General features: G+C 41.8%; 2 protein-coding genes across 2 annotated transcripts in view; both read left to right on the top strand.

Moving 5' to 3' along the window:
- The window catches only part of LOC127051761 (alpha-1-antiproteinase 2-like), a 298,892-nt gene that overhangs the window by 234,827 nt on the left and 38,102 nt on the right, over window positions 1-25,963 (top strand). The window lies entirely within an intron of this gene.
- LOC127051760 (alpha-1-antitrypsin-like) lies at window positions 3,364-24,378 on the top strand. Its single transcript, XM_050954484.1, has 5 exons — window positions 3,364-3,439; window positions 16,910-17,600; window positions 19,420-19,690; window positions 21,147-21,294; window positions 24,084-24,378. Exons 2-5 carry the CDS (start codon window positions 16,928-16,930, stop codon window positions 24,285-24,287), a joined length of 1,296 nt encoding a protein of 431 aa, XP_050810441.1. The 5' UTR covers window positions 3,364-3,439; window positions 16,910-16,927; the 3' UTR covers window positions 24,288-24,378.

The following is a 25,963-nucleotide window of genomic DNA, read 5'->3' as shown; positions in this document are numbered from 1 at the left end:
CTTCCTTGGTAAATTGTTTCAACAGATAATTACTACTCTCATCATTACAAAATTATGTTCCAGTCTGAACCTGCCTAGCTTCAACTTCCAACCATTGGACTGTGTCATACTTTTCTTACTAGACCATTGTCAAATATTGTTCCCCTTGTGGCTATTTATAAATTGCGATCAAATCACTCCTTATCCTTCTCTTTGTTAAGCAAAATAGATTGCGCTCTTTGAGTCCATCACTATAAGGCATGTGTTCTAATTTTGTCTAATCCTCTAATTCAATATCCTTCTTGAATTATGGACACCAGAACCGGATACAGCATTCCAGTTGCAGTCGCACCAGTACCTAATACAAAAATTAATTGACTGCTCTAGTTCTACTTGAGATTCTTTATATGAATTCATCTTTTTACATATATATGTAGCCCTTTTGTTCACAGCATCCCAATGGGAGCTCAGGTTCAGCTGATTGTCCACCATGACCCCCAGATCTTTTTCAGAGTCATTGTCTCCCAGGACAGAGTCCTCCATCCTCTCGGTATGGCCTACACTCCTTGTTCCTACATATATTTACATTTACATTTATCTGTATTAAAATGAATATTGTTGGCTTCAGCCCAGTTTACCTAGTGATCAAGATTACTCTCTATTTCTGAACTCTCCTCTTTATTATTCACCATTCCCCCAATTTTTGTGTCATCTCCAAACTTTATTAGTGATGATTTTATGTTTTCTTCCAGGTCATTGATAAAAATGTTATCTATCTTAGGGCCAAGAACCAATTCCCCTAGGAACACACTTGCTCTGTGATGATTCCCCATTTCCAAATTACATTTTGAGACCTGTTAGTTAGCCAGTTTATAATCCAGCCCCTAAAGCCTCTGCATTAATCCAGCCCTGATCAGCAGGCTCACAATCCCCTTTTCTCCACAACTCTAACTCCTATCCCCATTCCCAGAACCTCCACAGTCAACTTACACTTGTTGCTGGATACAGAAAAGCAGGAGCAGAGGCAGCAGGGAGGGACTGTGGCTGTAGGGAGCCCTGTACACCCGTAAAACATCAGAGAAGCTGGAAATCCTCCTCTGTTTTCCTCCCTTTATTGCTTGCAGTCCAGGTGCTGCAGGAACGCTAGGAGCTGGAGACTGCTAAAAGCATTGCAGAGACCACTTAGATAAATGGCAGCCTAGACACTAGTGGCAGCTATTTGAGTCCAGCCTCACAGATTTTGAGCAGTTTCAGCTGCACCAGGAATCCCTGTGACTGCAAGTGATACTGCTTCCTGCAGTGCATCAGCCACACAACACAATGTAGCTCATAGCTGTGCCATTACTGGTGGAGTCTGGATCCTTCAGCCGCTCATGTCCACTTTCATTTTTTTCTCAATGTTGTAATTCAGTCAACTCATAAAGCACCCAAACTCCCCTGGAACAGAACATTCCAAAAGGCTTCTATGAGATCTTTGCTTAAGATGCAAAGTGTCTCATTGGAGTTGTTCTGACCTAGACTCTTTACATAGGTTGTGACTAGGGGGCAGGGAGGGAGGCATAGGTGGTATATCTCCTGGAGCTTATGTTCCAGGCAGACACACAAACTCATTGTCTTAGTGCACTCCTGCAGTTTCCCTTTTCAGACCCAGCTTTCTCACTGGCCAGCTGTGGTTTCTTCTTGATTCTCCTTCATTGTCTGCCTTTCCTGAGAATTTTCTTGCTTGCTCCTATCCAAAGCCACTGTCTTCAGATCCCTCAAAGGCTTCACAAACATAGGTTTAGTTTATTGAGATAATCTCTCTGCCAGCAACCATACTATGGAGATAATTGTCTTCCTGGATCTCCAAATTACCTACCTCCAAATGAGGACTGACCATTGGGCTTACAATTCTCCACTCCACTTACATCTCTGATTGATGGGGAAGGTAACAGATCTCTTCCTCCAATACTGGCTAATGGAATATCTCATTTTACTGCCCAAACAGGTCTCCTAAGCCAGTGGTTTTAATCTGGGGTACAGTCAACAAAGGTCTTCCAGGGAGTACAACTCATCTAGATATTTGTCTAGTTTTACAAAAGGCTTCATAAAAAGCACTAGCAAAGTCAGTGCAAACTAAAATTGCATACAATGACTTGTTTATACTGCTCTATATACTCTACAGTGAAATGCAAGTAGAATATTTATATTCGAATTGATAAAAGTGGTGTTATAGAGATAGCTGGGAGTGCTGGTGGCGTAGGATCTGAGTGGGGAGTCCACATATCCAGATAGTCCTTCAGGGAGAGTGCCCATTCCAGAGATGATGGGGCATCCAGGATTTCCAGGTTTGTGGATCTTGGGTAGTAGATAGAATAACCCTGGTCGGGGCTTCAAGGGTATGTTGATTTGTTCCTGTGCTAGTGTAGGGAGTGTCCTGAGTAGATGGTGAAGTTTCTTAATATATTCCTCAGTGGGATCTGAGGAAAGTGGTCTGTAGAATTTGGTATTGGAGAGTTGTCTGACAGTCTCCTTTTGGTAGTCGCACCTGTTCATGATGACAACAGCACCTCCTTTATCAGCCTCTTTGATTATAATGTTAGGGTTGTTTCTGAGGCTCTGGATGGCATTGCATTCTGCACGACTTAGGTTTTGTGGCAAGCGATGTTGTTTTTCCACAATTTCTGCCTGTGCATGTCGGCAGAAGCATTCTATGTATAGGTCCAGACTGTCATTTCGACCCTCAGGAGGAGTCCATGTGGAGTTCTTCTTCTTGTGTTGTTGATGGGAGGGTATCTGTGTATCAGTGCACTGTTCAGTGTTATCTTGAAAGTATTCTTTGAATCGGAGAAGGCAAAAGTAGATTTTCAGATCACCGCACAACTGTATCTTCAGGACCAGACTTCAAAGAGAAACTGCTGCACTTCAGTTCATTTGCAAATTTGACACCATCAGCTCAGGATTAAACAAGACTGTGAATGGCTAGCCAACTACAAAAGCAGTTTCTCCTTCTTTGGTGTTCACACCTCAACTGATAGAAGTTGAAATTGACTGGCTAACCAGCCTCAAGGCAAATGTCCTATTTTTCAAACGAGCTTGCAGGTGACTTAAATTTCAAATATAAACTTGTTACATATAAATTAGTCTGATCTATGTTAGAAATGTCTCTTTCCCAGTATATTCAATGACATTCTTTCTTTTTGTCATCAGCTCATTGGGAAAATCCTTTCAGTAGTTTGTTGACCAAGGAAGACGACTTTTTTGTGGATGCAAAAACATCTGTCAAAGTTAATATGATGAACAATGACAAAATGTATAACACATACCATGACGAGGAGCTGTCTTGCTGGGTGGTTGAAATCCCATACAAAGGAAATGCTGCTGCGCTATTTATTCTGCCTGATGAAGGGAAAATGGAGCAGGTGGAGAATGCTCTGTTGAAGGAAACTATGTGTAAATGGACAAAATCACTTTAACAAAGGTAACCATTTTACTGCTGCTATGCCTATGTAAGTTTACATTCAGGGCTAGGCTGTGCCTGTAAGTACAGCCTTGAGTACTGGGAAGTGCATTGCATGCTGCTCTAAGGGGGAGCACTGGGACAATTAGTGCCTCAGACACACACCTCTCAAACATAATGCCTCCCAGAATGCCCATCGTGCTTCAGCTCTTTTGGCTAGAGATTTGGCTGGAACATAGGGGTGCAAAGCCATTCCTCTGCCCTTTCAGCACCCCTCTGTGATGAATGCACCCATTCACATCCCATACACTATTGTAATAATCTTTGTACAAAACATGCCTTGAAATATCATTTGAAAACTAATGGCTTTCTGTAAGTTATATCACTGTTAAATCTAGGTAGCAAGATTCTATGTAAAATTATTAATTCCCCCAAATGACATTGGTAGCACATTTTGAAACCCACATAGCCCCTATCAGGTGGGAGTGGTTAAGCAGGTCTATCTTGAATAAAGGAATGTGGGTTTATCTCAATTTACATATAACTAGTACATAAGATCCTTAAGACAGCAAGAGAGAGACAAGGCAAACCTGCATTCCAGCATACACATGGGAGAAGGAAGAGCATGGGGCCACCTTCAGCCCCCCAGACTCCCATGGCTTTCTTTACTGCTTAAATAAACTTTGCCGTGAGCGGTAAGCCTCAGAAGAATCCACTTCAAAGACAGACTGCACTATAAAAGTGAGGGGCAAAAATCAGGGATTCTTTCTCTTTCCCTTTTCACCTGTCACTCTTTCACATAAGGAGACAAAAGAAACCAGCCCTTTGGACTTTGGAGGCAGATCCTGACTTAAGTGTTTAGTTAGCGATGTTGCTGGGAAAATGTGGCAAGAATTTTACCTTGAACCAAGTCTAGTTTGTTAAGTTTAGTTACTAGAAAGCAAAAAGAACAGGAGTACTTGTGGCACCTTAGAGACTAACAAATTTATTTGAACATAAGCTTCCATGGGCTACAGCCCACTTCATCAGATGCATAGAATGGAACATATAGTAAGAAGATATTTATACACACAGAGAACATGAAAAGGTGGGAGTGGCCATACCAACTGTAAGAGGCGAATTAATTAAGTGTTTTCTCTTTATTTCTCTTGTAACCATTTCTGACTTTAATGCCTTATTCGTGTACTCACTTCAAATCTCCCTTTGTAGTTAAAAATAAAGTGGTTTCATTCTTTAATCAAAACTAACCCAGTGTTGCATTCAAACTGAATTCTTTGGGTAACTCCATTTAGAGAGCAAACTGTTGGAGATTGTTCCCTTATAGCAGCAACAGACCTAATACATCTGAACTGTCCGGGGGGGGGGTGCACAGTGCAGAACACACATCTTTGGTGGAAAATGTAGGACTACGAGCGTGTGTCACTCTGCAAGTAGTAACCTAGGCTGATGGAAGCCAGAGCATCTCTGGTGTGCTGCTGACAGGCTGCCAGAGTCAAAGCTACTGGACCAGGGCTGTGGCTCTACACAGACACTCCGAGTTTGACCTACACACTGGTAGAATGACTGTGAGAGACCCCAGTTGGAAGCTACAAAAGCAAACCATTGTGAATCTCCCAAGGTGGCAGGGCAGGGCTAACAGAACCCCTCACTGGTCTGACTTGCACCCCAGAATGTGCTGCTCTCCTAGTCCAATTGCTTCAGGGTGCCAGGGGGAAGAATCTCCAACGTAGCCCATGCAATCCCCTGGGAACTCTGATGGGAGCACCCCTGCTATGCCACACAAGGTGGGGATATCCCTACTTCTCCTGCATTCACCCATGTTAGAGGAAGGGACAATCCAGCCCTAAATAAGATAATGCACTTTATTAGTCTCTATATTGGATCAAATAATCCAAACAATAGTTTTCTAAAACCAGCACAGTGGCCACATGTAGGTAAACAAAAATAAAACTAAGGGGATTGTAATTTTGCCCAATCCTCTTTCCCCACCTTGACTCAGTTACGGGCTACTGCTAGTCACCGTCTAGCTCCCGCTCACTGGGGCAGTCTGGAGTGTTTGTAAAAGCCACTCATCATAGGCAGGGGAGGTTGGACCTGCTGCCTCTGCCTACCCATGGGCTGCTCCCTGCAACCTCAGTACCTAATTGGCCTTCCAGTAGGCCGCAGCTGGGGCGGGGAGGGTGTTTTCAGGCCGGAGCTCTCCAGCTCCCTTGGCCTTCCCTCAGCCCTGCTCCACTCCAGGCAGGGGCGGCTCCAGGCACCAGCATGCCAAGTGCGTGCTTGGGGCGACAAGCCACTGGGGGCACTCTGTCGGTCGCCGCGAGGGCAGCAGGCAGGCTGCCTTCGGCGGCATGCCTGTGGAGGATCCGCTGGCCCCGTGGCTTCGGCGTACCCTCCGCAGGCATGCCACCAAAGGCAGCCTGCCTGCCGTGCTTGGGGCGGCAAAATGCCTAGAGCCGCCCCTGACTCCAGGTACCTTCTCTCAACTCCCTGCAGCCAGGTCCCTCGTTCTCAAAGCTAGAGAGTCTCTTCCAGCTCCTGGCTCAATGACCTTTTATAGGGCCAGCAGTGCCCTGATTGGAGCATGGCCCAGCTGAGGCTGCTTCCCCAACCAGCCTAGTAGCTGGTTTCTCCTAGCCACAGCCCTCCCCAGGGCTACTTTTAACCCCTGTTCCTCAACTGGGTGTGTTAGAATTTGTTGTAATGAGCCAGGTATACCACATGTTGTGATAGACATGTGTAGGACCCATGGACCTTGAAATAATAAAAGACCAAAACAACTTATCACCGGTGTGCAAACACTTTTCACAAAGTGATCTCTCCATAACTGTCCCACCTTGTATTTAGCTGTGACACTCTGGTTACCTTCTCCAGACCTGACAATGAGCTGTGTGAAGCTTTACAGCTGGCCCCTTCCATGAGCAGAAGTTGGTTCAATAAATGCTATTGCCTCACTTGCCTGATCTTTCTCGTATCCTGGGACGAACGCAGTTACAACAAAACAGCAATGTAAGGAAATTGTCATTTGAGTTGCATTAAGGACAACAAAGTAAGAGTTAGTCCTTACCGTAGCACCAAGGAATAAAAGAAATAGGTTCGCATTTGCACTATGAAATACCAATTCGCTGTACCCAAGATAGAAATTTATTAGCCAAAGGCACTCCAGAGGGGTCAGCTATTTAGTTTCTTTCCCTCTTATGTTGCTTGTCACCATTCATCTTGAATTGTCTTCTATTTCTGCAGCAAACTAACTCTGATGCATAAATATGGTGGAGATTTTTTATTTGTGATGACGAGACAATTCTTCTGTATTGTTAAATAATGAATTAAGGGAGTCCTCCTCTTTGTGGTGAACAAGGGATTTGATACATACAATTTAATCTATTAGTATAGTCAGGGCCGATGCAACCATTTAGGCAAACTAGGCGGCCGCCTAGGGCGCCTAGCGGTTGGGGGAGCCTAAAAGTCCCCTCAGGCGAGGAGGTGGAGTGGAGGTGAGCTGGGTGGGGGGCCGTGCGGGGAGGGCTGCCCGTAGTAACGGGGGGGGGGGGGGGGGCTCACAGGGGAACAGCTCCTCGCCCCAGCTTACCTCCACTCTGCCTCCTCTGCTGAGCACACAGCCCAGCTCTAAATCTCCTCCAATCAGCGCCGCAAGCCTGGGCGAGGAGGAGAATTAGAGCAGCGCCGGCGTGCTCAGTGGAGGAGGCGGACCGTGGTGAGCTGGGGCGGGCTACCCAGGCAGGGTTAGCTGCCGTAGCAGGGTGGAAAAAGGGGGGGAAGTCTCCTCAGGCAAGGTTAACTGCCGTGGTCGGGGGGAGGGGGGAAGTCTTCCCAGGCAGGGTTAGCTGCCATGGCGGACGGGGGGAAGTCTCCCTGGGCGGGGTTAGTTGCTATGGGGGGACGGAGGGGAGAGGGGTTAGCTGTCGTGGTGGGAGGGGGTAGCTGCTGCAGGGGGGGGGTCCCCGGGTTGGGGGCTGAGTTAGCTGCCGTGGGGGGGCGGGGTTAGCTGGGTGGGGGCTGCAAGGTGGAAGTTTCGCCTAGGGCACGAAACTTCCTTGCACCGGTCCTGAATATAGTTGTACCTGAAGCTTCCAGATATTCATAGGCAAAACTCCTATCAAAATCAGAGATAGCTTTGCCTGGGTTGGGAATGTAGGGCTGGGTTATGTTTTGTCTTGTCCATCCTGTATTTATTCTGTTCTTTTTTTGAAAGTTTATTTTCTTAATAGCTGTGGTTAAATATGAGCAAGTTCATCTCCAGTGCTTGCTCCCTGTTTTATGCTCACATTGTGATCTTTACTTTGTTTCATTGTAGGCTCTTCACAAGGCCGTGGTGGATGTTCATGAGAATGGTATTGAGGCTGCAGCAGTCACTATCATGGAAATCAAATTCATGTCTGCTCCCTTCCCTGATCCTCCTACCATTAAGTTTAACTGGCCTTTCCTGATGCTGATTATTGATAAAAACACCCACAGTATCCTCTTCATGGGGAAAATCATAAATCCTATAGAAAAATAAGTGTATGGTTACTGTACATGTCCCAGTGCTTCAAAGGAGTTGTTTTTAAATGCCCAGGAGTATGTGCATGTACCACAGACCACTTGGTGCCAGTGACTGTAACTAAATTGCAATTGACATAAATTCTAAACAAATAAACCATGAGTGTGGTAACTCCTTGCCTACAAACAAACAGCCTGGTATTTCTGTGAATTGGGCATGCATTAGTAAACATCTCAGGTAAATGTGAAAGAAAGTTCTTGTAACTAGGTGACCAGATAGCAAGTATGGAAAATTGGAATGGGGATGCTGGTAATAGGTTCCTATATAAGAAAAAGCCCCCAAAATTGGGAAGGTCCCTATAAAATCAAACATCTGGTCACCCTACTTGTAGATGATGCTGATAATAATTAATGGGGGCTTCAGAGCACAGGGTAGCCTCCCCCCAGCCTCCTACATTCCATCTCTCTCTGTGCATTAATCATATTTTCTAACTGACAAAAGGGATACTGAGGTGGGTACAGGGGAGGTCACAGGGAGCTGGTTTGGAAGCATAAGAGAGGTTGGTGGAGATGTCAGAAGTAAAACAAGCTCTTGATCACCTTTGCTGTCCTCCTCTCCCTTTCAGAATGAAAAACTGAGGCATTTCACAGCTAAAGGGTGGGATGGAAAAAGACTGAATTTCTCTGTGTATGATCCCTTTGTGATGGGTTCGGTCACAGACACCCCCTTGGGACTGTCACTCAATGTGCTGAGACTACCTCTGAGCCCATTTTCTCTGGCAGTTAGGGTCTTCGGAACCCTGCCTTGACAAGTCAGACTTGCCAGTCTGCTCCAACACAGACCCAGCATCTGAACCATATCCCCAAAGCTGCAGACTTAACTGAAAACGGCTTAGCAAGTGCTCCTGTCTCTAGCACCCAGACACCCAGCTCCCAATGAGATCCACACCCCCAAATAAATCTGTTTTACTCTGTATAAAGCTTATACAGGGTAAACTTACAAATTGTCTGCCCTCTATAACACTGATAGAGAGATATGCATAGCCGTTTGCGTCCCCAGGTATTAATTTTACTTTCTCTTGGTTAATTAATAAAAAAAGTGATTTTAAGTATAAAAATTAGGATTTAAGTGGTTTTAAGTAATAACAGACAGAACAAAGTAAATTACCAAACAAAATAAAACAAAACACACAAGTCTAAGCCTAATACAGCAAGAAACTGAATACAGTAAATCTCACCCTCAGAAATGTCCCAATAAGCTTCTTTCACAGACTAGACTCCTTCCTAGTCTGGGCCCAATCCTCTTCAGACCAATGTTGTGGTTTATGGCCTGGGTCCAGCAATCACTCGCACCCCCGTAGTTACAGTCCTTTGTTCTAGTTTCTTTCAGCCATCTCTTTGGAGTGGAGAGGCCATCTCTTGAGCCAGTTGAAGACAAAATAGAGAGGCTTCCAGGGCCTTTTATACTTTCTCTCCTGTGGGCAGAAACCCCTTTGTTATCCTGTGCAAAGTCACAGCAACAAGAAGGAGTTTGTAGCCACCCGGGCAGGTCATGTGTCCAGGAATGATTCAGCTTTTTGCAGGCCGATGCCATTGTTTACAGGTTAGTTAGAATGTTCCCAGGAAAGCTCAGATGGGGACGGGTGTCTCCTAAAGTCCATTGTCTGTTAAGTGTTTCTTGATTAGACACTTAATGAAAATAATCCTTTTTCAAGAAGCTGACCAAATGCTTCACCAAGGCTACTTAGAATCAAACACATTGAGATATGGTATTCACCCATGAAAGCTCATGCTCCAAAACCTCTGTTAGTCTATAAGGTGCCACAAGACTCTTTGCTGCTTTTAGTAAATAGCCAATATTCATAACTTCAAATACAAAAATGATACACACATACAGACAGCATAATCATAACCAGCAACTTACAACCTTTCTATAGACACCTTACTTGACTTCCTTTGTACAAGATTTGGTGCACCTATAGGACCTTGGTTGCAACAATGATCTATATGGTCACAGTTCATGTTAATAATGTCACACCCTTCATGGTTCTCTCTCTACCTCCAATCCAGCCTTCCCTCCATCACCTCCTACTACATCGTGCCCACCTCCCCCAGCAATTCACCAACTGATTCCATTTCCCCTTACACTCAACCTTGCTAGCCTGGGCCATCTCACTCATTTTACCGCCCAAACTCATCTCCTAACCCAGTGGTTCTCAACTAGGGAGTACATCAACTCATCTAGATATTTGCCTAGTTTTACAAAAGGCTACATAAAAAGCACTAGCAAAGTCAGTACAAACTAAAACTTCATACAATGACTTGTTTATACTGCTCTATATGCTCTACACTGAAATGCAAGTACAATATTTATATGACAATCGATTTATAGTTATATGGTAAAAATAAGACAGTAAGCAGTTTTTCAGTAACGGTGAGCTGTGACATTTTTATATTTTTTACGTCTGATTTTGTAAGCAAGTAGTTTTTAAGTGAGGTGAAAGTTGGGGTACTCAAGACAAATTAAACTCCTGAAGGTAGTACCTTAGTCTGGAAAGGTTGAGAACTACTGTCCTAAGCCGTGCCTGCAAATTCAGAAACTCTCCCCTTGCAGTAGAAACACAAATAATTGAAGATTTGCAAGTCCACTACATACTAATAATGCTTCACTTTATAAAATAGGCCAGAGACCTCTCCCAAAATGATTCCTAGAGCAGATCTTTCAGAAAAGCATCCAGTCTTGATTGTAAAATTGCCAATGATGGAGAATCCACTACAACTTCTTGGTAAACTGTTCCAATGGTTAATTACTCTCATTGTTAATAATGTATGCCTTATTTCCAGTCTGAATTTATCTAGATTCAAGTTCCAGCCATTGTATTCTGTCATACTTTTCTTTGCTAGACTAAAGAGCCCATTATCAAATATTTGTTCCCCTTGTTGGTACTTATAAATTATGATCAAATCACTCCTTAACCTTCTCTTTGTTAAGCTAAATACATTGAGGTTTTTGTGTCTATCACTATAAAGTATGTTTTCTAATCCTTTCTAATCCTCTAATTCAATATCCTTCTTGAATTATGGACACCACAGTTGGATAAAGAATTCCAGCAGCGCTCACATCAGTGCCAAATACAAAGATAAAATTACCTCTCTAATCCTACTTGAGATTCCCTTTTTTATGTATCCCAGGATGATATTAACCCCTTCGGTCACAGTGTCATGCTGGGAGCTCATGTTCAGCTGTTTATCCACCTGGACCCCCAGATCTTTTTCAGAGTCACTGCTTCCCAGGAATGAGTCCTCTATCCTCTAAGTATGGCCTACACCTTTTGTTCCTATATGTATATATTTACATTTAGCAGAACTAAAATGCATATTGTTTGCTTGCAACCATCTTACCTAATGGTCAAGATTACTCTTTATCTTTTCAATATTCACCATTCCCCTAATTTTGCATCATCTGCAAACTTTATCAGTGATGATTTTATGTTTTCTTAAATAAAAATTTTAAATAGCATAGGGACAAGAACCTATTGCTGCGGCACCCTACTTGGAACACACCTGCTCAATGATGAATCCCCATTACATTTTGAGACCTATCAGTTAGCCAGTTTATAATTCACATAATGTGCACCATGTTAATTTTAAATTGTTCTAGCTTTTTAATCAAAATGTCGTGTAGTACTAAGTGAAACTCCTTATAGGAGTCTAAATATATTACATCTACACTATTACCTTTATCAACCAAACTTGTAATCTCATCCAAAAAAAGTTAAATTAGTTTAACAGGATCTATGTTAATTGGCATTAATTATATTACCTTCCTTTAATTCTTTATTAATCAAGCCTTGTATCAGACTTTCCATTGTCTTGCCTGGGAATTATGTCAAATTGAAAGGCCTATTAATAACCACGTCATCCCATTTGAGCTTTTTAAATATTGGCACAACATTAGTTTTGTACTAGTCTTCTGGAGCTTCCTCAGTGTTCCAGGACTTATTGAAAATCAGCATTTATGGTCCAGTAATCTCCTCAGCCAGCCCTTTTAAAATTCTTGGATGCCAGGTATTGGACCTACTGATTAAAAATTTTCTAATTTTAGTTGCTGTTTAACATCCTCCTAAAATACTAGTGAAGTGGACAGAGTGTTATCATCATAATTTGGTGTGACTACATTATCTGCTTTCCCCCAAAATAATAGAACAGAAATATTTATTCAGCACTGCTGCCTTTTCTGCATTACGATTGATAAATTCTACAGTTTTCATCTACAAATGGACCAATTTCTTTTTGTTCCTAATATACTTAATAAACGCTTTCTGATTGTCTTTAACTCTGCTGGCCAAACACTTCTCCTTCTGAACTTATGCTTCTCTTATAGATTTTTTACCATTCTTAGGTTCTGATTTACATTCATTATTATCAGCTTCCCCTTATCCATGGTTAATTTGTTTTCCCTTCCTTCATCAGAAACCAGACTACAGAACAGGGGTCTGCAACCTTTGGCACGCAGTCCATCAAGGTAATCTACTGGCAGGCTGAGAGATATTTTATTTACATTGATAGTCCACAGACACATCCCCCTGCAGCTCCCATTGGCCAGAAAGGGCGAACTGTAGGCATTGGGAGCTGCGGGCAGAGGGTGGGGGCTGTGCTTGTGGATGGTCAATGTAAACAAAATGTCTTGTGGCCCACCAGCAGATTACCCTGATAGGCTGCGTGCCGAAAGTTGCCAACTCCTGCCACAGAATATGGGAATCAAAAGTTTCATTAAAAAAGAAGCCACATGAACTCAAAAATCTCAACAAGATTTAATGTAAATCTTCATTATATTTCAAATTGTAAACATAAACCTGGTGTCCCAGGCTTTGTGCCTTCATGTCCAGTTCTCTCCTCGAGGGAAAGTTGGAAGACACAGTCACCTTAACAATCACAGTCAACATTTCCAACCCTGCAAATTCATATTAATAACAAAAAAAGGCTTTACATTTATTTAGTTAGTTTATATTCCTGTTGGTTCCCACATGGTAGTTCCTTTGTTAATATTATAGAAGATTTTGGTAAATGGGCACCACGTAATTGTTTTGATACAAGTTTCAGAGGTCCAGTGTTATAGGTTGAGAGTAGTGGAAAATAATAAATAATGTTTTAAGCACACCAACAAAACATTGACTCCTGTGTCTAACATGAACAAGGGCACATGCAGGACATGCACAAACCACAAAATCACAGACAGAAATCTGGCGCCCACCAGCCATAAAGGCATCTCTTTCTCTGGATTCCATGGCCCATTTTTTCCCTCCATAATCATAGACATCTCCAATGCTGTGCTGCCATTGGTGCTCCACGATGACTATACATTCTGATCCCCTCTATTGGGCGTTAATGCTGGACCATCTAGCAATAAATTGTGGGGGTTTCTTACTGTGTGTCAGTCTCACTCCAAGGGATGAATTATAGCCAATTAGTTCATCCATTGTGCTATGTGATGATATGGTCAATTTATATGCTATTTCATATACAATCAATGTGTGCTAAACAGATGTAAATTGTAGGATTATAGAAGTATAGGACCGATAAGTATTTAGGAGTGATGAGTGTGTGTTAGGTATATAAATAAAGCCTAGCAGAAATGCAAGGCCTACAGGCTGAGACCTGTAAGACTATAGCTTAGCCAGACTAGGCCATAGACTTAAGAATGCTTGACATAAGTGGGTGACCTAAGAATAATCCTATGTCCCAAAGCTCACAAGATTACTGTGAAGATGTGCCAATAGGTGATTGCAATAGACTGCAATGTATTGTCTGAGATCATGAGATATTTTATTGTAACATCTTTAAATAACTCTCCTGACCACAGGGTACATGTTGTGCATAAATGCTAATAAGATTAAGAGGAACTATGAACAACCTATGAAAAATGGGGCACCCTAACAGTCACAGAGGTAGAAATACAGATAAGGGAAAGTGGGTTGACTTTATGCATATACATAATGTGTTAGAGGTAGTTAGAACTACAATATATAGAAGGTTTCCTGCTTGGGTAAAGGTGGGAATAATCTCGGAAAAAAGCCTAGCAGGAACTATCCCTCTACTGATGATCACTTGGTGAGAGGTCCATTGGACCCTACAAGATCTTTCAGGATGTGAGTCTGACTACAGTTATAATCTTTACATAGATTTTGTAGGATTTACATATCATAGATAATTGTAACTTTACTTATTGCATTAATAAAATTTGTTGTACAGATAAGACTTTGTACTGGTGATTGTGTCTGTTGTCATTATCCTTGACCTTTGTGCATTCCTAGAACAGGGGTTCTCTAACTGGGGAGTGGGACCCCACCGGTGGTCATGAGGTTATTATATGGAGTCGAGAGCTGTCAGCCTCCATCCCGAATCCTGCTTTGCTTCCAACATTTATAATAGTGTTAAATGTATAAAATAGTGTTTTTAATTTCTATGGGGGATGTCTTGCTATGTGAAAGGGATCACCAGTAGAAAAGTTTGAGAACCACTGTCCGAGAGTCTCTATATCAGAGGGGAGCACCAGAGGCAATTTCACTCTGTTGAGCTTGAAACTGTAGCAACCAAAGCCAAACACATGGTGGCGTAATACAACATCTCTAAATTCTCTTTAAATATATTCTCTCTCTCTCTCTCTCTCTTCTTACTATATGTTCCATTCTATGCATCTGATGAAGTGGCCCACGAAAGCTTATGCTCAAATAAATTTGTTAGTCTCGAAGGTGCCACAAGTACTCCTGTATCAGAGGTGTAGCCGTGTTCGTCTGGATCTGGAAAAGCAGCAAAGAGTCCTGTGGCACCTTATAGACTAACAGACGTTTTGGAGCATGAACTTTCATGGGTGAATACCCAGTACTCCTGTTCTTTTTAAATATAATGAAATGCTAGATTATTGTGTAGAGCAGCTCTCCCTTGGCACAGATGTCCTTCTTTTCTATTGGTGCACTAATCATGAAGTCTTTCCATACAGAGGTTTCCACAAGTTTGGAGATGGGAGGGGCAAGCAAACAGCACAGCTACCAGAACCCTCCATATGGCCCCCTGCTATCTTCTTCCATAGGTTTTGGTTCTATTCTTCACCTTGTGGGTGGACAGTGGGCATTTGACCTTACACGTCCAGAAAAGCAGTTTCATCACTGTTTGCTCTGCATCCTAGCAAATAACTTCTGTTTGATCTGTTTAATGTTTAATAGTGGAAACTCTGCTTAACAATGTTAATGCAATATAAATAAGAGGTGAGGAGCTCTGTAGATTAGATGCTTCCAGCAGGATCCTGGTGATTGTACTGTAAGTACTGCCATATTTTATCCAAAGAGGCTTTGAAGTCACATTAGCCATCTGATACGCAATTTCTTTTATGGGATTTCAATCGAGTATGGGTGGTTGTGTTCACGATATCTGTTACAATTTATTCTGTCAGTGGAGCCTTTCTGAAGACCCCAATGATCCAGCAGACATTGACACTCTAGTGAACATGTTCTTTGAATGAAGGCATTTTTTACAAAAATTATTGGGAAACCTAGGGGCTAGAGTAATCTAGTGCTTTAAGAAATGGCCTGGATACAACAAAATGTGTGAGATTTTCTAGAAAGTGCTAGCTAAAGTTGGATCTGGTTGAAAGAAGGACTTTCCATTCTGGAGAATATTCTGACATTCAAAAAAAAATCAATCATTCTGAATCAGAACAAGAAATTGTTTGAATTTTCCTTTGAAACAAAATTTTCCTCCTCTCCCAAAAATTCTTTTCAGTAAACTGAAATGTTAAATATTGATAACATATTTCAGTTTTGCCTTTTTGGTATTAGTTTCGTTTATATTGTTTTCATATTACATTATTTTATTTTATAACATGAACATATAATAATACAAAAAAACTTTAAGAGCATAAGAGAAAAGAAATATAAAATCACTTGATTTATTTTCTAAATGAAACTTCATCAGAGTTGACATAATCCCTTGGAATCTTTCTATTCTGCTGAATCTGCATTCTGCGGCAGAAAAATGATCCATCCCAAAATTTTCGACCAACTTTAGCAAACACATTCTAACATGTTTTAAAACTCTAGCATAAACAAAACAGGTAATTCTTTAGCTTGTAGAGCTGTAGCCTAATAGACAGAGAGAGACAGATAAGCATAAAAAGCAAAAAGGGCAAATTTATAAATTACTGACATGAAAAGAACCTTTCGATTCCTTCACTGAATTTATTCCTGATGATGCCACAGGAAGCTCAACACCATTTGTTATTCCCTTCTGCTAAAGCTCATCATAATTACAGTATTGAAAATCAGGGAAGGGTGACTTAGTTACGATGTTCCAGACAGGCCTATAATGTTTGTTCAGCTTTAAACAGTGGACCCGATTCTCATTTGAATCCAGATTCCACTGCAACACAGAGAAATGTGAGCACAAGGCAGGAGGGGAGGGGGAATGGAGCATCAAGGAGCCAATTGCAGTTCCCTGATTTCATGCTGTCAAGCCTTAGCAGAAGTTAGAGCTGCAAAAGTGCAGCTCCAATTTGTGCCACTGGCATAAAGTCCCTAATTTACCCTAGGGACGCAGTGGACGATCATCACAGCAGAGCTCCATTCTGCTAAAATCTCTCCCAGCCTACTCTCACCTGACTCCCTTTCATACACTCTCATTCTACAAAACACCACTACTCTAGGATGGCTGAGTGGCACAAAGTGGATGGTGCTAACTGAAGAATCCAGCCCAGAGTCTCCTCCTACCATCTCTTCCTTTTTCCTTCCTCTGATTCCCAACATGGCCTGCACTCCCAACCTCAGAGACTCTACCATTAACCCCACTCTCTTTCCCTCCATAATCCCCCAGTCGCCTAGAGGAAGGAGGACTTGCCATGAGGGGAGAGAGAAAAATAACAATTGGATCACAAATAGCACAGGGAAGGTGGAAACATTTCCATGAGTAATGACTATTCCATTCTCTTTTTTTTTAAAGGAATAGTTCCAAAGGAGAATGAAGTCTATTCTCTGTCTGTGTGTGTTACTTGCTGGGCTTCATGCTGTTGTCTTATCTCATAACGTACCTGACTACCACAGTGACCAGGATGGTCAGACCGATATTAATCCCCCACAGCAGCTTACCTCAGTTGGAGGCAATGTCGTAACTGAAAACACGACCTTTCTCAAACTAGCTCCTAGCAATGCTGACTTTGCATTTAGATTCTACAAGCAGATTAAATCACAAGCAGCTGACAAGAACATTTTCTTCTCTCCTCTGAGCATCTCCACTGCCTTTGCAATGCTGTCGTTAGGTGCCAAGTCAACCACGCTGAGTCAAATTCACAAAGGACTCTCCTTTAACCTGACGGAGATTGAGGAGAGGGAGATACATGAAGATTTTCATCATCTCATCCACATGTTAAACCGTCCCGATAGTGAGATCCAGTTGAATATGGGAAATGCTCTTTTTATACATCATCAACTGAAAGTACTAGATAAGTTTTTGGAAGATGTCAAAACTCTGTATGAATCTGAAGCTCTTCTAAGCAACTTTCAGAATTCTACAGTGGCTGAGAAACAGATCAATGATTACATAGAGAATAAAACCCATGGGAAAATTTCCAACTTGGTCAAGGACCTTGATCCACTCACTGTAATGGTTCTTGTCAACTATATTTTCTTTAAAGGTAAGATGCTCTACAGACAGGTACATGTAGCACATACAAGCTATGGAATTCTGATAGTGGTCTAAGACAAATAAACTGTTTTTTTGTCAACGGATTGTCAGGTCTATGAGATTACCCAACTTCAGACTGATGCCTTATTAACTTTTTTAGGCATTTCCATGAAACTTATAGTCATCCTAATAGGAAATTTTGGTTATAATAAAGCACCTAAATCAAGGGCACTGGAAACTTGTAGAAGGGATGGGGGGAAAAGCCAAAGTGGATTCCTGTAGCCCTTCTCCCCTAATCCCACACTCCCTCCTGGCCCTAGTCCCCTCATCACATAAGAGCCCCCAGGCCTACAGCACTTGGTGCTGCCGGTCTCCTACCTCCAGTGGCTGCATGTGGGTCAATGGGAACAAGTCGCATAGCCCATCCTCCTTCTACCCTTCCCACCAGCTGCTGTCCGGCACCTATAGCACCGTGATCAGCTCCCCTGCTGCAAAACGCAACCCCTACCAGTGCTGCTTCCCCACAAACTATGCCCATGTTAAAAAGTGGGGGGCAGGGCTCTCCCACTTTCAAAAGTGGGGTGGCCAGGCTCCCTGCTCTCCCCAGTTCTGGTGACCTAAATCCATATTTAGTCACCAGAACAAGATAATAATTATGTTATTAGGCATGCCAAGCACCTATTGCTTGGAAGTGAACAGGAGTTATAGGTGCTCACCACCCCTGCAATGCAGGTCAGTTTAATCGTACTTCCTAAACATGGAGATAAAAAAGGGGAAAAAAATCCAGAATTCTACAGATTACATTAGGAGTAGAAACATCTTTTTCTTTGATGTTTTGCTGTCCCTGGGATGTTCCCAGAATGGAAAATGGTTGATCTCTGCCCATTTATTTCCCTGATACTCTTGAAGTATTATAACTGAAGGCAATATATTCTACCAGTGGTATCCAGGAGCCACAAAAGGCTGTCTTTCAGACCTGGAAAATTTCTTGCCAAAACAGACAGCTATTTAACTGAAGAGAAAGTGGTCATGTGGCACTCTGGTGAGGCAGCATCTAAGAAAGGCAATAGGCACGGATCCTGTGCCATAGAAATCAAAGGGTGCCATACCACTGACTAGAGCAATGCAGGATCGAACTGATAATGCCTAAGAGAAGGCTGGAACTAGCAGAGTTGTGGGGTAGGTCCTACCATAACATTTTGAACTTTGGTTAATTTCAGCCAACTTTTGATAAAAACAGATCCTTTACAGAAGCTTGGAAAGCACGTGCTTTCCCATCCGTGCATTCGTTGCTAGTGAGCTGCATCACCTGTGCTAACATTTTACAAGCAACAGAGAAGGAAAGGAAATTAAACAAACAAACTTTCAATTCCACTCCCTCTGACAATCCCATGTCTCGAGACTTAGACTGCAAGGAATGAGTAGAAGAAATTTAGGTAACATGAAAAAGAAGTTGGATTTATTAATTAATCTGGAGCTCTATCAGATTGAGGGGCCTCAATTTAACAGCACAGAAAGTTGTAATACTTGGTCACTATTCTTTTCTCAAAGCTACAGATTTAAAGAAAACCACAGTATCAGTTCATTTCACTTGTCTGGCTTTCATCAGGACTACAGTAAATCAGTTTAATATCTCATCCAACAGAGATGCTGTATGCTATTGAAATTGACTGGCTAACCAGCCTCAAGGCAAATGTCCTATTTTTCAAATGAGCTTGCAGTTGACTTAAACTTCAAATATAAACTTGTTACATTTAAATTAGTCTGATCTATGTTAGAAATGTCTCTTTCCCAGTATGTTCAATGGCATTCTTTCTTTTTGTCATCAGCTCATTGGGAAAATCCTTTCAGTAGTTTGTTGACCAAGGAAGACGACTTTTTTGTGGATGCAAAAACATCTGTCAAAGTTAATATGATGAACAGTGACAAAACGTATAACACATACCATGACGAGGAGCTGTCTTGCTGGGTGGTTGAAATCCCATACAAAGGAAATGCTGCTGCGTTATTTATTCTGCCTGATGAAGGGAAAATGGAGCAGGTGGAGGATGCTCTGTTGAAGGAAACTATGTGTAAATGGACAAAATCACTTCAACAAAGGTAACCATTTTACTGCTATTATGCCTATGTATGTTTACTTTCAGGGCTAGGCAGTGCCTGTAGATACAGCCCTGGGCAGAACATTGCATGTTGCTCTAAGGGAAAGCACTGGAAGAATTAGTGCCTCGGACACACACCTCTCAAACATAATGCCTCCCAGAATGCCCATCGTGCTTCAGCTCTTTTGGCTAGAGATTTGGCTGGAACATAGAGGTGCAAAGCCATTCCTCTGCCCTTTCAGAACCCCTCTGTGATGAATGCACCCATTCACATCCTATACACTATTGTAATAATCTTTGTACAAAACATGCCTTGAAGTATCATTTGAAAACTAATGACTTTCTGTAAGTTATATCACCGTTAAATCTAGGTAGCAAGAGTCTATGTAAATGCATGTCTATGAAAAATGTTGGTAGGACATGTTCAAACCCATATAACCCCTATTAGGTGGGAGTGGTTAAGCAGGTCTATCTTGAATAAAGGAATGTGGGTTTACCTCAATTTACATATAACTAGTATGTAAGATCCTTGAGACAGCAAGAGAGAGACAAGGCAAACCTGCATTTCAGCATGCACATGGGAGAAGGAAGAGCATGGGGCAGACTCTCATGGCCCTCCAGACTCTCATGGCTTTCTTTACTGCTTAAATAAACTTTGCAGTGAGGAGTAAGCCTCAAAAGAATCCACTTCAAAGATAGACTGCACTATAGAAGTGAGGGGCGAAAACCAGGGATTCTTTCTCTCTCCCTTTTCATCTCTCACTCTTTAACCTAAGAAGACAAAAGAAACCAGGACTTTGAATTTTGGGGACAAATTCTGACTTAAGTGTTTGGTCAGCGATGTTGCTGGGAAAATGTGGCAAGAATTTTACCTTGAATCAAGTCTAGTTTGTTAAGTTTATTTACTAGAAAGTATTTTCTCTTTATTTTACTTTTAACCATTTCTGACTTTAATGCCTTATTCTTGTACTCACTTCAAATCTCTCTTTGTAGTTAAATAAAGTGGTTTCATTCTTTAATCAAAACTAACGCAGTGTTGCATTCAAACTGAATTCTTTGGGTAAATCCATGTAGAGAAAAGAACAGGAGTACTTGTGTCACCTTAGAGACTAACAAATTTATTTCAGCATGAGCTTTCATGAGCTACAGCTCACTTCTTCGGATGCACAGAATGAAACACACAGACAGGAGATATTTATACATACAGAGAACATGAAAAGGTGGAAGTAGCTCAGTGACCACACGTAGCTAAACAAAAATAAAACTCAGAGGATTGCCCATTTCATCCCCCACCTGTAAAATGGGACAATAATATTTACTTCCCAGACTGGGGCATTGTGAGGCAAATTCATTGGTAGCTGAGATCCTTGAGTGGTATACATTATCCAGCTGCAAATATTTAAGTATCCACCCACTTGGCAATAGTTTACCAGAGTTTTGTGTTTCTTTTTTAACAGAAAAATCTACCTGTACCTTCCTGTATTCTCTGTATCTGGTACCTATGATGTCAAACAGCTGTTTGAGAAAATGGGTGTGGTTGATGTGTTCACTAACAAAGCTGATCTCTCTGGAATCACTGGGCACCCTAACCTGAAGGTGTCAAAAGTAAGTTTGTAGAACACAGATGTTGCTAAATGGATTTGTCTGTTATTTTCTTTTGAAATGACCCATTCCAGCTTCTGTTCAGGTGACTGGTAAGATGCTCAGCCGGCATGGACAGGTGAGGCAGAGTTGCAGCATAAGGAGGACAGACCCACAGATTAGTGCATAGTCTTTCCTCAAATTAAGCATTAATTTGCTTACTATACTTAATACAGAGGCTCTCCAAGCTTACTTGACCTTCTGGAATGTCCTTTAGAAGTCAGTACCATCAGATAGGGAAAAGGACAAAAGAACAGGGAAAATGCAATTGCAACTATTGTTACCATAAAATAATTAATATGTAAAATGGTATGGCAAGAGTTTGCAAATAGGGAGCCTTATTCTACAATAGGTATTTATATGACCACTTGTTGCTTAGTAGCTAAGTGTCTCATAATTTTAATGTATTTATCTCCACAATACCCCTGTGAAGTAGGGATTTACACCTATTTCACAGATGAGAAGTGAAGCACAGAGAGGCTGAGTGACTTGCTCCAGAGCACACAGGAGGTCTGTGGCAACATACTTCCCAATACGCTTACACTTACTGAGTAGTGCCTTATAAAATGAGTCGGCAGATTGACTATGGTGTCACAGAGTAAGTATCAGAATTTCATCATGAAACAGTAGAAGGAAATAAGAGAAACAAGGTTGATGAGGTAATATCTTTCATTGAACCAACTTCTGCTGGTGGAGGAGGAAAGTTTTCAAGTTTGATGCAGCTCTGCCTCAGGTCTGAATAAAGTCTGGATAAGGTCCAGACAAGGTTGGACAAATTCAAGGTGGGACAAATTAAGCATAAGGGTACACGTATGCTGTAGGAGACCACTTAAAATGAAGTGAGTAATTAAGGGCTAGCAAGCAGCAAGGTGTGATAGACACTGTTGTAATGAGGCAGGTAAAGTATATATTGTGATAGACATGCTTAGGACCCATGGATCTTAAAATTATAAAAAAAGACAAGAACACCTTTTTCCACATGGGCAAACACAAAGGGATCACTCCATATCTGACCTCTCAGCCCTCATGCTCAAAGGAAACCTGCCCAGCACCTTCAAAAGACAAGCCTGGGAAATTAAATTCATAAGTTTGCTGGATACTAAGGACTATGGACTTACAGATGAATTGAGCAATAAAATCAATGTAACACTTTGAACACGCCCTGCTGCTTGCTTCTCCTTAGTTGCCCACTTCATTTTAAGTGGTCTGCTATAGCATATGTATGTATTTATGCTTAACAATCTCTTCCACCTTGTATTTAGCTGTGACACTCTGGTTATCTTCTCCAGACCTGACAAAGAGTTTGGTGGAGTACAAAAGCTTGTCCCTTCTACCAGCAGAAGTTGGTTCAATAAATGCTATTTACCTCACCTGCCTTAACAACGAGGAGTCCTAGTGGCACCTTAGAGACTAACAAATGTATTTGGGCATAAGCTTTTGTGGGCTAAAACCCACTTCATCAGATGCATGGAGTGAAAAATACAATAAGCAGTATATATATTATAGCACATGAAAAGATGGGAGTTGCCTTATTAAGTGGGGACTCAGTGCTAACGAGGTCAGTTCAATCAAGGTGGAAGTGGTCTATTCTCAACAGCTGACAAGAAGGGATGAATATCAACAGAAGGAAAATTACTTTTTGTAGTGACCCAGCCACTCCCAGTCTTTATTCAGGCCTAATTTGATGGTGTCCAGTTTGCAAATTAATTCCAGCTCTGCAGTTTCTCGTTGAAGTCTAGTTTTGATGATTTTTGTTGAAGAATTGCCACTTTTAAGTCTATTATTGAGTGTCCAGAGAGACGGAAGTGCTCTCCTACTGGTTTTTGAATGTTACAATACTTGATGTCTGATTTATGTCCATTTATTCTTTTGCATAGAGACTGTCTGTAAAGACTCCCATCTTTTCTTGTGCTGTAATATTTATACTGTTTATTGTATTTTTCACTCCATGCATCTGATGAAGTGGGTTTTAGCCCATGAAAGCTTATGCCCAAATAAATGTGTTAGTCTCTAAGGTGCCACAAGGACTTCTCATTGTTTTGATGATATAGACTAACACGGCTACCACTCTGAAACCTCTCACCTGCCTTGTCTCTCTCATATCCTGAGATGAGCAAAGCTACAAATACAAACTGCAAACAACAAAAGGAAAAACTAATTTGAGTTGCATTAAGGAGAACAAAGTGAGTGTTAGTTCTTAGTGTAGCTCCAAAGAGTAAAAGAAATTGGTTCACATTTGCACTGTGAAATACCATTTCACTGTACCCAAGAGAGAAATATATTAGGCGAAGGTACACAAGGGAGGTCACTTATCTAGCTTCTTTCCCTCTTATGTTGTTTGTTACCATTTATCTTGAATTATCTTCTGTTTTCTGCTGCAAAGTAACTCTCTGATGCATAAAGGTAGTAGAGTTGTTTGTGATGATGAAACAATTCTTCTATAATGTTAAACAATTTATTAAGAAAGTCCCCCTCTTTGTGGATGAGCGAACAAGGGATTTGATACATGCAATTTAATCTATTCATATTGTTGTGCCTGACTCTTCCAAAGATTTATAGGCAAAACGCCTACTGAAATCAAAGATAGTTTTGCCTGGGTTGGGAATGTAGGGATGGGTTATGTTTTGTGTTGGCAATCCTGTACTCATTCTGTTCTTTCTTAATAGCTGTGGTTTAAATATGAGCAAGTTCATCTGCAGATGTTGCTCCCTGTTTTATGCTCACACTGTGATCTCTACTTCATTTCCTCATAGGCTGTTCACAAGGCCGTGGTGGATGTTAATGAGAATGGTACCGAGGCTGCGGCAGTCACTATTGTGGAAATTACATTTACATCTCTTCCCATCCCTCCTCCTCCTACCATTAAGTTTAACCGACCTTTCCTGACGCTGATTATTGATAGAAATATCAACAGCATCCTCTTCATGGGGAAAATAGTAAATCCTATAGAAAAATAATTGTACGGTCACTGTACATGTCCCAGTGCTTCAAAGGAGTTGTTTTTAAATGCCCAGGAGTATGTGCACATACCACAGACCACTTGATGCCAGTGACTGTAACTAAATTGCAATTGACATAAATTCTAAACAAATAAAACATGAGTATGGCAACTCTTTGCCTACAAACAAACAAACAGCCTGGTTTTTCTGTGAATTGAGTATGTATTAGTAAACGTCTCAGGTAAATGTGAAAGAAAGTCCTTGTAACTAGGTGACCAGACAGCAAGTGTAAAAATCAGAATGGGAGGGGTGCTGGTAATAGGTGCCTATATAAGAAAAAGCCCCCAAAATTGGGAGGGTCCCTATAAAATCAGAACATCTGGTCACCCTACATATAGATGATACTGATAATAATTAGTGGGGGCTGCAGAGTACAAGATACCCTCCCCCCGGCCTCCTACATTGCATCCCTCTCTGTATGTTAATCATATTTTCTAACTGACAAAAGAGACACTCAGGTGGGGATGGGGGAGGTCACAGGGAGCTGGTTTGGAAGCATAAGAGAGGTTGGTGGAGATGTCAGAAGTAAAACAAGCTGCTTGATCCTCTCTGCTGTCCCACCCTGTACCCTCTTCAGAGTGAAAAGCTGGGGCATTTCACAGCTAAACGGTGGGATGGAAGAAGACTGAATTTCTCTCTTTGATCCTGTCATGGTTCTCTCCTAGTTCCAAACCCACTACCTCCAATTCAGTCTTCCCCCACTACCTCGTGCCCACCTCCCCCACCGATTCACCAACTGATTCCATTGCCCCTTTGTCATGGTATAAACCCCCACTCTGAACCTTAGCGTCCAAAAGATGGGGTACCAGCATGAATGCCTCTAAGCTCAATTACCAGCTTAGTACTTGTAGCGCTGCCATCAACCAGGAATTCCAGTGCCTGGTACACTCTGGTCCCCCCAGAACCTTGCCTGGGGACCCCCAAGACCCAGTCCCTCTGGATCTTAACACAAGGAAAGTAAACCCTTTCCCTCACCATTGCCTCTCCCAGGCTTCCCCTCCCTGGGTTACCCTGGAAGATTACTGTGATTCAAACTCCTTAAATCTTAAAACAGAGAGGAAAATTCACCTCCCCTCTCCTTCTCTCTCCCCCTCCCAGACTCTCCCTGAGAGAGAAAGTAATCCTAACACAGAGAGAAAATTAACCTTTCTCTCTCCCTTCCCTCCTTTCTCCCCACCAATTCCCAGGTGGCTCCAGACCCAGTCCCCTGGGGTCTCACCAGAATAAAAAAACAATCAGGTTCTTAAACAAGAAAAAGCTTTTAATAACAGAAAGAAAAAACAGAAAAAATTATCTTTGTAAATTTAAAATGGAATAGGTACAGGGTCTTTCAGCTATAGACACTGGGAATACCCTCCCAGCCTAAATATACAAGTACAAATTAAAATCCTTCCAGCAAAATACAAATTTGAACTCCTTCCAGCCAAATACACATTTGAACTCCTCCCAGCCAAATACACATTTGCAAATGAAGAAAACAAACATAAGCCTAGCTCACCTTATCACCTAGTACTTAGTATTTTGAATCTATAAGAACCTGTATCAGGGAGATTGGAAAGAAACCTGGTTGCACATCTGGTCACTCTCAGAACCCAGAGAGAACAACCACCAAAATCTAACAGCACACACAAAAA

The sequence above is a fragment of the Gopherus flavomarginatus genome, chromosome 5, assembly GCF_025201925.1.
Source record: "Gopherus flavomarginatus isolate rGopFla2 chromosome 5, rGopFla2.mat.asm, whole genome shotgun sequence".
Classification (NCBI taxonomy): Eukaryota; Metazoa; Chordata; order Testudines; family Testudinidae; genus Gopherus; species Gopherus flavomarginatus.
This window is presented reverse-complemented; position numbering and strand designations above follow the sequence as displayed.

Excerpts from the sequence above, each read along its gene's own strand:
- LOC127051760 (XM_050954484.1), top strand. The coding sequence starts at position 16,928 with ATGAAGTCTATTCTCTGTCTGTGTGTGTTACTTGCTGGGCTTCATGCT. Across the intron at positions 17,601-19,419 it reads CAACTATATTTTCTTTAAAG|CTCATTGGGAAAATCCTTTC; the intron begins GTAAGATGCTCT and ends TTTTGTCATCAG. Across the intron at positions 19,691-21,146 it reads ACAAAATCACTTCAACAAAG|AAAAATCTACCTGTACCTTC; the intron begins GTAACCATTTTA and ends CTTTTTTAACAG.